A 12,579-nucleotide genomic window follows, 5' to 3' on the forward strand; every position below is an offset into this window, starting at 1 on the left:
CCAGATGCTCTAAAACTGGAGAGTGCAAAATCTGGTGCAGCTCTATATAGAAATCAATCAGTTTCCAGGTTTTTTGTCAAAGCTTAATTGAACAAGCTGAAGTTAAAAGCTGATTGGCTATCATGCTCAGCTGCACCAGATTTTGCACTCCTTAACTCCTTGCTGAACGCCCACCGCAAATTTACTGCGGCAAGGTGGCATGGCTGTGCGAATCGATGTACCTATAGTCGTTTCGTGCACTAGCCCGTGTGCACGAAATGCGCGTCGATTGGCCAGAGGTGAAGCCAATCAGCAGGTCCAGGGGACGCGATGTCCACCGGCCACCCGCGATCATTTCCCACAGAGGCAGAACGGGGATCTGTAAACAAGGCAGATCGCCGTTCTGATAGGGCAGGACATAGAGATCTTGTGTTCCTGCTAAGCAAGAACACAGATCTCTGTGTTATCCCAGTCAGTCCATCCCCCACACAGTTAGAAAACACTCCCAGATAACACACTTAACCCCTTGATCGCCCCTGGTGTTAACCCCTTCCCTGCCAGTGTCATTAGTATAGTAACGGTGCATATTTTTAGCACTGATCACTGTAATAATGTCACCGGTTCCCAAAAAAGTGTCAGTTAGTGTCCGATTTGTCTGCCGCAATGTTGCTGTCCCGCTAAAAATCGCTGATCGCCGCCATTACTAGTAAAAAAATAAATACAAAATTCCTTAAAAATATCCCATAGTTTGTAGACGCTATAACTTTTGCACAAACCATCAATACACTCTTATTGGGATTTTTTTTTTACCAAAAATATGTAGCAGAATACATATTGGCCTAAATTGATGAAGAAATTAGATTTTTTACATTTTGTTTAATCTGATATGTTTTATATCAGAAAGTAAAAAATATTGTTTTATTTTTCAAAATTGTTGCTTGATCCTTGATCCTTTTTTGAATATTGCTTCCGCATTTGCTTTTCACCAGTTGGTTGGTACCATTCCAGTCAGTAAGGTGTCCTTAAAAAATAGGAACTATAACTTGGTTAAGCTCTTTGAGACTTCTCAGGTATAAGCCATTTTGGTCCTGGAGATTGGTTCACTAGGTTTTTCTATTTTTTTTTTTTTTTGCATCTGTCCTTTTCGTCTGTGTAAATTGAAAAAATAAATGTATTTATTACATCTGCCTTCTCCCTGTTTTTTGTGACCAACTTCCCGCTACATGTTCTGTCCTTAAAGGATATGTTAACCTTTAGTAACATCTTACATGTTACTCCAGTATTTTGGGTGTAATACACGTTACCAAAGAGCACCTCCTGCGCCCCTCTGATCTTCCATTGTAAAAGTGGGCGGGGGATCTTCGCACTTGCCATTTGCTGGTTGTAAGTTGTAAATACAAAATATCCCTATACACAATTTCATGTTTGCTAGACCAAAAACGATACACTCTCAAAAATAGCATTTTAATCACAAATTAAACAAATGTATTGAAATAATTTTGTTCCATGTTTTTATTTACAGAGAACGAAGAAGAGCCCAAACAAGATGACAGTTAACTGTCTTTTACCTTTGAATATAAATATATATTCTATAATGGGAGAAATGTATTAATTCTATAACACAGCAAGGAGATGCTATACAGGAGCAGTGAGATCTTGAGATGAGTTGCAGTGTGATTCATAAGTTCCTCCCTCTGTTGGTTTATATAGTTGCACTGAAAAATTATAAAACTGACCCTGAACATTTTTGTGTGTTTATTTTCACCTTTGCAAAATTGTCTTCAATGTCCATGATAGTAAGCACAGGGTTCACAAAGAAAGACAACACTGTCAAATATACATAAAAAACTCTTGCATATACTTTGCTTAAAGTGAGGCAGGCTGATTTCCATCAGGTTTTGTTGTTCAAAGAAATTATATATCATACACTTTAAGGGCCCTTTCACATGGGCTTTCTGATCAGGAACGCATGCCAGTTATTCAGGCGGACCTGACTGGAAGCTGCAGATGTATGGGCAGGCAGAAGTAAACAAGATTGTGTTCATTTACATCCTTCTACTTTTAAGGCCTCTTTCATACGGACTGTCCATTCAGGTCCGCCTGTCAGTTTTTTAGGCGGACCTGAACGGACACTCCATGGAGGTCTATGGAGCGTCGGATGTCAGCGGTGACATGTCTGCTGACATCCGACCCGCTCCAATCCGAAAAAGTGTAACGGAGGAAAACCCTACTTTTCCATCCATTTTCGGATCAGATCGGGTGACGTTCGGACTTTGCGGTCCGTCATCATCCGATCCCCCATAGGGGAGAGCGGCGCTCTGACAGGTCCATCGCTGCACAGTGTGCAGCGACGGACCTGTCATTTTCCTGCTCAGCGGGGATCGGCGGAGCGATCTCGCTGAGCAAGCGGATGTTCACAGGGCGGATCCTCACTGATCCGCCCCATGTGAAAGGACCCTAAGTCTGTTTAGTTTTGGGGAAAAAAAAACAGAAAAGAACTGTGTGCCTTTCCATTTTTTTGGAACTAAAGGTGACAGATCAGAACTAGCTTGATATAAATGAACAGCAGCCTTTAGATCCAACACAGGTCCGCCACAGTTAGCTTTCAAAATGCGAATGCAAAACTGAATTGGATGGGATGCCACAAAACTGACATCTAACCCCGTTCTGCTCTGATTCAGCAGGGGATCTGCTCACGGATTCCCTGCTGAACAGAGCAGAGCACCTGTGAAAAAGGAGCATAAAGCCTGCAACCCAATATTCTCAAGACATGGTTCCATAATGATATACACCTCCACTCTAAAAGATTCAGTGCTAATTCACACTAGATGCAGTTCTGTGCGCTTTTTTTCTGCACTAAGGCTCCATTCACACTAATGCGTTTTTTTGATGCATTTTGCAGAAATGCATGGGAATTTTTTAACATGGGTTCCTATGGAACATGTTCACATTAATGCATTTTTGTGCCTCTGTGTCTTTGGAAAGGGTCAGGGACTTTTTTCATGCAAAATGCAGCGTTTTGCATGTAATAGAATTCAATGGACCAGCATAAAAAACGCAAGTACAACGATTTTACAGCGTTTTTGACGCGCTTTTTTCAACACCCAAAAGCTGCTCCAAAGATGCTGCTTGCAGGACTTTTCTCAACGCCCCGCCAGCGCAACGCCTCAGTGTGAAAGGGTCCATTGAGATGCATGGGGAGCGTTTTAGGAGCGTTTTATGAGCGTTTTAATAGCGTTATTTTTAGCGCTAAACTGCTGCAAAAACGCCTTGGTGTGAAAGGGGTCTAAGTGCTAGTTCACACCAGATGCAGTTCTGTGCGCTTTTTTTCTGCACTAAAAATGCATGCAGTGTTTTCCATGTATTCCAATGGCTCTAGTTCACACCAGTGTAGTCAGTTTCCAGTGCAGAAAAAAAAGTAGAGCGTGCTGCATTTTTTCTGCAAACAACTGTACTGGAACCTAGCAAATTGTATCAAAAACGCACTGGAACTGCACAGGAACTGCACGTAGTGTGAACTGTATGCAAAAACTGATCTGGAACTTATGAGTGCATTTTTATGGTGTGAACTGGCCCTAAAAATGCATGCACAGTGTTTTCATTGTATTCCAGTCCAGAAACTGACCAGAACTGACTGCACTGGTATGAACTAGAGCCATTGGAATACATGGAAAACACTGTGCATGTATTTTTAGTGCAGAAAAAAAGCGCACGGAACTGCATCTGGTGTGAACTGGCCCCTAGTTATCCTCCCTGGCGGTATGATTATTTCAGATTTTTGATGCTCAAAGTGGTACAATTCTTTTCCATGGAAATTTGGCGTTTTATATTGTAGGCCTGTAATTCACTTAAATCTGTCCAAACAAGAGTCTAGTAGACATCCCGGGTATGATAAAGTTTGAAACATGAAATCATAAATTATAATAAATAACTATAAATAATTATAATAAATAATAATATAATAAAAAATTATTCAATAATGTAATCAAATCAAAAACACTGAAGTGTGCTCAGTTGCAGAATTGTCGCTGTCATTACTTTCAGTGTTTAATGATGAATTTCCCCACAAATTACTATGACCCAATTCTGCAAGTGATTCTAATTTATTGTAAAAAATCAGGTGTATAAAAATCCGCCCACTCATACACCCAAAAACGCTGCGCTGATGGAAAAAACCTTAATCTAAGCTGCTGCTTAAATAATAACAAGCATAAAATAAAAATTGATTCACCACAAACTCGCCCCAAGTGAACTCAAAATAGCAGCGCTAAAGCAATCCCTAATCATATAGTGACGTATAGTGAAGAGTGATAGGACGATCAATCAACCACTGATATAATTACATCATATCATCACTCCTCCCCATTAATGTGCATGAAGTGATATGATCAAAACTTCACAGAAAATAGTGCGCAAAACCAATTAAGTGAATGATATATCTGTGCACACAAAATATAATGTATAAAATATATATATGTGTGAATCAATGTGAATCAATCCACAAATATAAGAATGTATAAAAAAGTGTCCACAAACAATCCAAAATGAATAGTCCAAAAAATATGTTATTCCGTGACGTGATATAGTGCAGATCTTCCACTTAAATGAATCTTCCACCGCACCTCTGTGACTGTGAATCCACTCCCCTTAGGTAAATAAACTCACCAGCTCCTTTTGCCCACACTCTCGTGTCAGGGCCACCAAGCCTTTATCCCAAACAGCAAGGGGAAATGAATGATCTCCAATGGTACACCTTTACATATTCAGAGTGTGATGCCAAAGAGCTCTCTCCGCATGAAAAAAGAAAATAATCCAATAGTGCAATAACGTACTGATATTTATTGAAAATAACACACTCCTCCACCATTAAACTCACATCTTTAAAATTCACTGCAAGCCCAAAAATAGCACAGCACGGCAAGCTATCACAGCATCAACTCAAATCAGTAAACCAGTGTATGGTGGTCGCGGCGGACCCAGGTACTGCGCTCTCAAAATACCCGTCTCACCCGATCCCTGGTGTTAATAGGACCAACTTCCACACTTCCTCGTATGGCGCTCCCTGTCACAGCGTCCTACGTCACTAGCGTTCGATTGCCGTGTAGCCACGCCCCGACATGTTTCGTCATAAAGACTTAATCATGGGATTGGCTACACGGCACGGCAATCATTCTTTTATAACATTAGCTTCCGATCCGAGCAGAAGTTACATTACTGCGCCTGCGCGCTCCCACTGTCCGATCCGAGCGGAGATCGCATAACTGCGCCTGCGCGCTCCCTGTGTCCCCGCTCGCACCATTTAACACTGTTACAGTACAGCGGCACACAAAAAAATACCATTGAGCATCGCATTACTACAAATATCAGAACATTTCGTCCTATAATATTCCTCCCAATATTGTTGCCAACATTAGTGCTATTTTAATTAGGTATTTATCCCCCACATTTTAATAAAAAGCGGGCTAATTCTCCCGTATATAAATTAAAACTACATTAAAAACCCAGGGTAATCACTCCCTTGAGCAAGCGGTTAGATCTAAAAAATTCCTATTGTAAAACATAAAAATAAATATAAAATAAACAGTCCATTAGTACTATCCTATCATCGAACAGATATATAACGTTAACCCAGCATATAACTTCTAACTACCCTCAAGCCAAATGGATATCTCCCCTAAAAGGGTTATACCTAACCGTACCTTCATCTCAAAATATACATGAACCTCCACTGCACCATCAACATAATAAATAAATCATAAAATTAAAAAATAAAATAAAATAAAATAAAGATAACTATAAAAAAAAAAAAAAAAAAAAAAAATAAAAATACAGGTAAAATAAAAATAAATACAATAAAAATAATAATAATCATAATAAAAATAAAATAAACTGAAATGAAAAAATATATTTAATAATCATTGATGAAGCAGTTAAGGTCCAGTTCTATATTGAGGCCCCTCGGAAAAAGACACTTGAGCAGGAATATCCATCGGGTCTCACGTTGGGATAAATCCCTCACCCGATTTGACCCTCTCCAGGTAGGGTAAACTATACTAATCCCACAAAACTGGAGAAGACTAGGGTCCTGATCATGTTTCTCTTTGAAATGGAGGGACACACTGTGATATTTAAATCCATTTCTAATATTGGACATGTGTTCAGAGATCCGCACCCTTAGAAATCGTTTGGTGCGCCCAACATAAAACAGACCGCAGGGGCACCACATTAAATACACCACATACGATGAGTTGCATGTAATGAACTCCCTTATTTCGAAGGTTTCATTTTCGTTGTTGGTGATACTCTTCATTCCTCTATTGATAATTCTAGCTGTTCTGCAGCATATACACTTCCTACATGGGAAGAAGCCATTTAAATCTATCTTTATAGACGGGCACCCAGGAGTTCAGGCAGAACATCAGTGGGGATTTGTCTCGAATTTTCATTGTCAATACAAAGAAATTGAAGATATTTTTAAGAAATATTGGTATATTCTTTGTAGAGATCGCCATTTGGGGGAAGTTCTGCCTGAACTCCCTAAGTTCATCTATAGAAGGGCCCCCAGTTTTGGAGATAGGGTGGTGAGAAAGATCCTTGATCCTCCTGGGCGCCCGTCTATGAAGATAGATTTAAATGGCTTCTTCCCATGTAGGAAGTGTATATGCTGCAGAACAGCTAGAATTATCAATAGAGGAATGAAGAGTATCACCAACAACGAAAATGAAACCTTCGAAATAAGGGAGTTCATTACATGCAACTCATCGTATGTGGTGTATTTAATGTGGTGCCCCTGCGGTCTGTTTTATGTTGGGCGCGCCAAACGATTTCTAAGGGTGCGGATCTCTGAACACATGTCCAATATTAGAAATGGATTTAAATATCACAGTGTGTCCCTCCATTTCAAAGAGAAACATGATCAGGACCCTAGTCTTCTCCAGTTTTGTGGGATTGATATAGTTTACCCTACCTGGAGAGGGTCAAATCGGGTGAGGGATTTATCCCAACGTGAGACCCGATGGATATTCCTGCTCAAGTGTCTTTTTCCGAGGGGCCTCAATATAGAACTGGACCTTAACTGCTTCATCAATGATTATTAAATATATTTTTTCATTTCAGTTTATTTTATTTTTATTATGATTATTATTATTTTTATTTTATTTATTTTTATTTTACCTGTATTTTTATTTTTAATTTTTTTTTTTTTTTTATAGTTATCTTTATTTTATTTTATTTTATTTTTTAATTTTATGATTTATTTATTATGTTGATGGTGCAGTGGAGGTTCATGTATATTTTGAGATGAAGGTACGGTTAGGTATAACCCTTTTAGGGGAGATATCCATTTGACTTGAGGGTAGTTAGAAGTTATATGCTGGGTTAACGTTATATATCTGTTCGATGATAGGATAGTACTAATGGACTGTTTATTTTATATTTATTTTTATGTTTTACAATAGGAATTTTTTAGATCTAACCGCTTGCTCAAGAGAGTGATTACCCTGGGTTTTTAATGTAGTTTTAATTTATATACGGGAGAATTAGCCCGCTTTTTATTAAAATGTGGGGGATAAATACCTAATTAGAATAGCACTAATGTTGGCAACAATATTGGGAGGAATATTATAGGACGAAACTTTCTGATATTTGTAGTAATGCGATGCTCAATGGTATTTTTTTGTGTGCCGCTGTACTGTAACAGTGTTAAATGGTGCGAGCGGGGACACAGGGAGCGCGCAGGCGCAGTTATGCGATCTCCGCTCGGATCGGACAGTGGGAGCGCGCAGGCGCAGTAATGTAACTTCTGCTCGGATCGGAAGCTAAGGGTATAAAAGAATGATTGCCGTGCCGTGTAGCCAATCCCATGATTAAGTCTTTATGACGAAACATGTCGGGGCGTGGCTACACTGCAATCGAACGCTAGTGACGTAGGACGCTGTGACAGGGAGCGCCATACGAGGAAGTGTGGAAGTTGGTCCTATTAACACCAGGGATCGGGTGAGACGTGTATTTTGAGAGCGCATTACCTGGGTCCGACGCGACCACCATACACTGGTTTACTGATTTGAGTTGATGCTGTGATAGCTTGCCGTGCTGTGCTATTTTTGGGCTTGCAGTGATTTTTAAAGATGTGAGTTTAATGGTGGAGGAGTGTGTTATTTTCAATAAATATCAGTACGTTATTGCACTATTGGATTATTTTCTTTTTTCATGCGGAGAGAGCTCTTTGGCATCACACTCTGGATATGTAAAGGTGTACCATTGGAGATCATTCATTTCCCCTTGCTGTGTGGGATAAAGGCTTGGTGGCCCTGACACGAGAGTGTGGGCAAAAGGAGCTGGTGAGTTTATTTACCTAAGGGGAGTGGATTCACAGTCACAGAGGTGCGGTGGAAGATTAATTTAAGTAGAAGATCTGCACTATATCACGTCACGGAATAACATATTTTTTGGACTATTCATTTTGGATTGTTTGTGGACACTTTTTTTATACATTCTTATATTTGTGGATTGATTCACATTGATTCACACATATATATATTTTATACATTATATTTTGTGTGCACAGATATGTCATTCACTTAATTGGTTTTGCGCACTATTTTCTGTGAAGTTTTGATCATATCACTTCATGCACATTAATGGGGAGGAGTGATGATATGATGTAATTATATCAGTGGTTGATTGATCGTCCTATCACTCTTCACTATATGTCACTATATGATTAGGGATTGCTTTAGCGCTGCTATTTTGAGTTCACTTGGGGCGAGTTTGTGGTGAATCAATTTTTATTTTATGATTATAATTTATTATCGCTGTTTTCTAGCTGGTCTAAAACCGCTTTTGATGTAAAGGGGCGATTTTGGTTGCTATGGGCAATCTTCAGTTTCCAGGCAGAAAGAACAGTATTTATAATATAAGTGCATACAGGGCACTGGACAAACCACTAGGGACAAAGGGGATGTGAAATAATTTGATACAGTACTGTAATCTGTAAGATTATAGTGTACTGTATAAATTGTGTGTTTCACTTTTTGAATTTGGCGCCACGCTCCGTCCCCGTGCATCGCAACGCTCGCAGGGAATGGAGCCCGGCTCTATGATACATCGAGCGGAGACACAGCCGCCGCACACTGCGAGGAGATATCACAGGATCCTGGGGACAAGGTAAGTAACTCTACCTGGATCCTGCGATGCGATCCCTAGTGTGGCTCGGGGTTACCGCTTTTGGAACTGAAAATCCACCCCGAGCCACACTCGGGAATACCGCCAGGGAGGTTAAAAAGCTATGTTTGTACTTGAAAAGAGTCAGGGAAAGAATAGCTAGAGTGCCTGCACATACTGTACGTGCAACAGCATCTAAAAGCCTGCAGTTACAATTGAGTGCTAGGCCAGTATGACAGGCAAAGCTTTGCCTATGAAACTGCTGTATAGATGGTTCCTTCTACTGTCCCTTAGGCCTCTTTCACACTGGGGCGGGGTCAGAGGTAAAGCACCGCTATTGTTAGTGGTGCTTTACCATCAGTATTCGGCCGCTAGCGGGGGGCGGTTTTACCCCCCACTAGCGGCCGAGAAATACACACCGTTCCTTCACCGGTCCAAAGATGCTGCTAGCAGGACTTTTTTTACCGTCCTGCTAGCGCACCGCTCCAGTGTGAGAGCCCTCAGAGCTTTCACACTGGAGACAAAGCAGCGCAATAGCGCCTGCAAACCGCCTCAGTGTGAAAGAGGCTTTAGTGGTCACCCGTCCAGAACTGAACCTAACACTCACTGACACAACAGTAGTGTAAAGTGAAGAAAAGAGAAAATTGGGACTTTATAGGTGCAGAATAAATTGTCAGGATATCAAATATAATGTATAAAAATTATTTTATTTTGAGGAGCAAAATAAAATTATTTTAAAAAAGATATACAAATGCCTAGTACAGATGGTCACAATTTCATCAACACAGCAATGTAAGGTGAACTTCCCAACATGTTTCACCCATGTATCGGGCTTCCTCAGGGGATGCTGTCCATTTAGAGAGTACAAAGCCTTCTATTGGAGAACAAGCAATTATACATATTAGGCTAGAATTCATATGATATATAAACATTTACATCTATATTATTATTATGCATATGCATCTCCTCTGCCAGGGTACCACTGCTTACCTATATCTCCTAGAAAAAAAAGATCCAAGAACTGCTGGGATGGCTAGATGTTTAGCTGCATCAGAGGAACCATGCATTGCAGGTGACCATAGATGGCAGGCAAGGACCAACTAAAGGATAGAAAAATATATTGGATACATTTAAATATCAGAAGGAATGATGGAATATCCTTCCAGATATGAAAAGGCAAAAGGCTATAATAAGGTCCACTTACAGAAATAAGTTCTGCAGCTGGCTTAATGCCAAGGGCCACACACTTCCAGTTGCTTTAGTTATAACTTGCAGTATAATGCCAGCAAGAAAGGATAATATCTCAATAAACCATAAAAATCACGATCGACATTATAGGAGTAAAAAGGAGCTATTTTTCAAAATTTTATCTGGCTGAGAAGTTACCTGGTTAGAAGATAACGGCGTGCTTGTGTCCCTTGGTTCCCGCAGCGTCTCAATGCTGCATACAGCGGCCTTATATACCATCCATCCAGTCTAAAACCAGATGCAGATGTAAAGACCATGCCACGCATGCGTGAGCCACGTCATTCCATATAACCCGTCCATTCCCACCTGGTCCTAAGGCTCGGTCGGAAAAAAGGAAACAGGGCTCCCTCTGGTGAATAGAAGGGGAAATTTCACCTGTCAAAAGACATGTAGAGATCCCAGGATGGACAGCGATACATCATATTTGATATCCTGACAATTTATTCTGCACCTATAAAGTCCCAATTTTCTCTTTTCTTCACTATCAAATTCTGGGATGTGGTGCTAAAAACTAATTGGTGTGTTTGTGTTCATAAAAAACATTTCAACAGCAGTGTAAAGTGATCTTTATTTTAAAAGGGAAGTTTAGTTCAAACATTAGCAACAATATCAGTGTTAATCTAATACTATAAATTGGTTCAACTGGCTAGCACTACCAGTGCAAAAGACAATGAACAAATACAGTATCTCACAAAGTGAGACCCTCACATTTTTGTAAATATTTTTTTATATCTTTTCATGTGACAACACTGAAGAAATTACACTTTGCTACAATGTAAAGTAGTGAGTGTACAGCTTGTATAACAGTGTAAATTTGCTGTCCCCTCAAAATAACTCAGCACACAGCCATTAATGTCTAAACTGCTGGCAACAAAAGTGAGTACACCCCTAAGTAAAAATGTCCAAATTGGGCCAATTAGACATTTTCCCTCCCTGGTGTCATGTAAATTTGGTGTTATCGCTCTCACTCTCATACTGGTCATTGGAAGTTCAACATGGCACCTCATGGCAAAGAACTCTGAGGATCTGAAAAAAATAATTGTTGCTCTACATAAAGATGGCCTAGACTATCAGAAGATTGCCAAGACCCTGAAACTGAGCTGCAGCACGGTGGCCAAGACCATACAGCGGATACAGTTGTTTAACAGTACAGGTTCCACTCAGAACAGGCCTCGCCATGGTGGACCAAAGAAGTTGAGTGCACGTGCTCAGCGTCATTTCCAGAGGTTGTCTTTGGGAAATAGGTGTATGAGCGCTGCCAGCATTGCTGCAGAGGTTGAAGGGGTGGGGGGTCAGCCTGTCAGTGCTCAGACCACACACTGCATCAAATTGGTCTGCATGGCTGTCGTCCCAGAAGGGAGCCTCTTCTAAAGGTGATGCACAAGAAAGCCCGCAAACAGTTTGCTGAAGACAAGCAGACTAAGGATATGGCTTACTAGAACCATGTCCTGTGGTCTGATGAGACCAAGATAAAATTTGGTTCAGATGGTGTCAAGCGTGTGTGGCAGCAACCAGGTGAGGAGTACAAAGACAAGTGTGTCTTGTCTACAGTCAAGCATGGCGGTGGGAGTGTCATGGTCTGGGCTGCATGAGGGCTGCTTGCACTGGGAACCTATAGTTCATTAAGGGAAGCACCGCTTCCACCAAGAAAAAGACAGGCCAGTTGAGCCCATAGTGCCCTTCCTGCTGCATTTGCCAATCCTAACTGGGAGCCCACCACTTCTGCAGCACCCGTACTTCCCCCATTCACTGGCTAACCCGGAATTCAGGTGGAAACAGTTGATTTTACGTCACTTGATTTTTATTCGCTGTTTTTCACCGAAGATCTCTATAGATCTATTGTGGACCAAAGCAATTTGTATGCTGGTCAATTCATCCCCGCTTATCCCCAGCTGACCCTTGCCAGAGATTGGAAACCAATTACGATGTCCAAATTTAAGACCTTCCTGGGCCTATCCCTCCTCATGGGCATAACTAAAAAGAGTGAGCTGCAGTCATATTGGCTCACTGACCCAATTCACCATATGCCAGTGTTCTATGCCTCCATGACCAGGACACGATACGAGCAGATCTTGCGGTTCATGCACTTCACTGACAATGAACTCTGTCGTTCTCGGGGTGACCCTGGATTTGATTGGCCTCTACAAAATTCGGCCCCTCGTAAACCACTTCAACCAACAGTTTGCAGCC

The 12,579-nt window shown here is 40.8% G+C and overlaps 1 protein-coding gene across 1 annotated transcript in view; it reads left to right on the forward strand.

Moving 5' to 3' along the window:
- The window catches only part of NME9 (NME/NM23 family member 9), an 81,402-nt gene extending 79,745 nt beyond the window's left edge, over positions 1-1,657 (forward strand). Inside the window, exon 17 of the mRNA XM_073633426.1 lies at positions 1,502-1,657. Coding sequence (XP_073489527.1) covers positions 1,502-1,536 — 35 coding nt within the window. The 3' untranslated portion in view covers positions 1,537-1,657. The remainder of the gene's footprint in view (positions 1-1,501) is intronic.
- Positions 1,658-12,579: the final 10,922 nt, after the last annotated feature.

This window comes from Aquarana catesbeiana, linkage group LG06, assembly GCF_042186555.1.
Source record: "Aquarana catesbeiana isolate 2022-GZ linkage group LG06, ASM4218655v1, whole genome shotgun sequence".
NCBI classification, from domain to species: domain Eukaryota; kingdom Metazoa; phylum Chordata; class Amphibia; order Anura; family Ranidae; genus Aquarana; species Aquarana catesbeiana.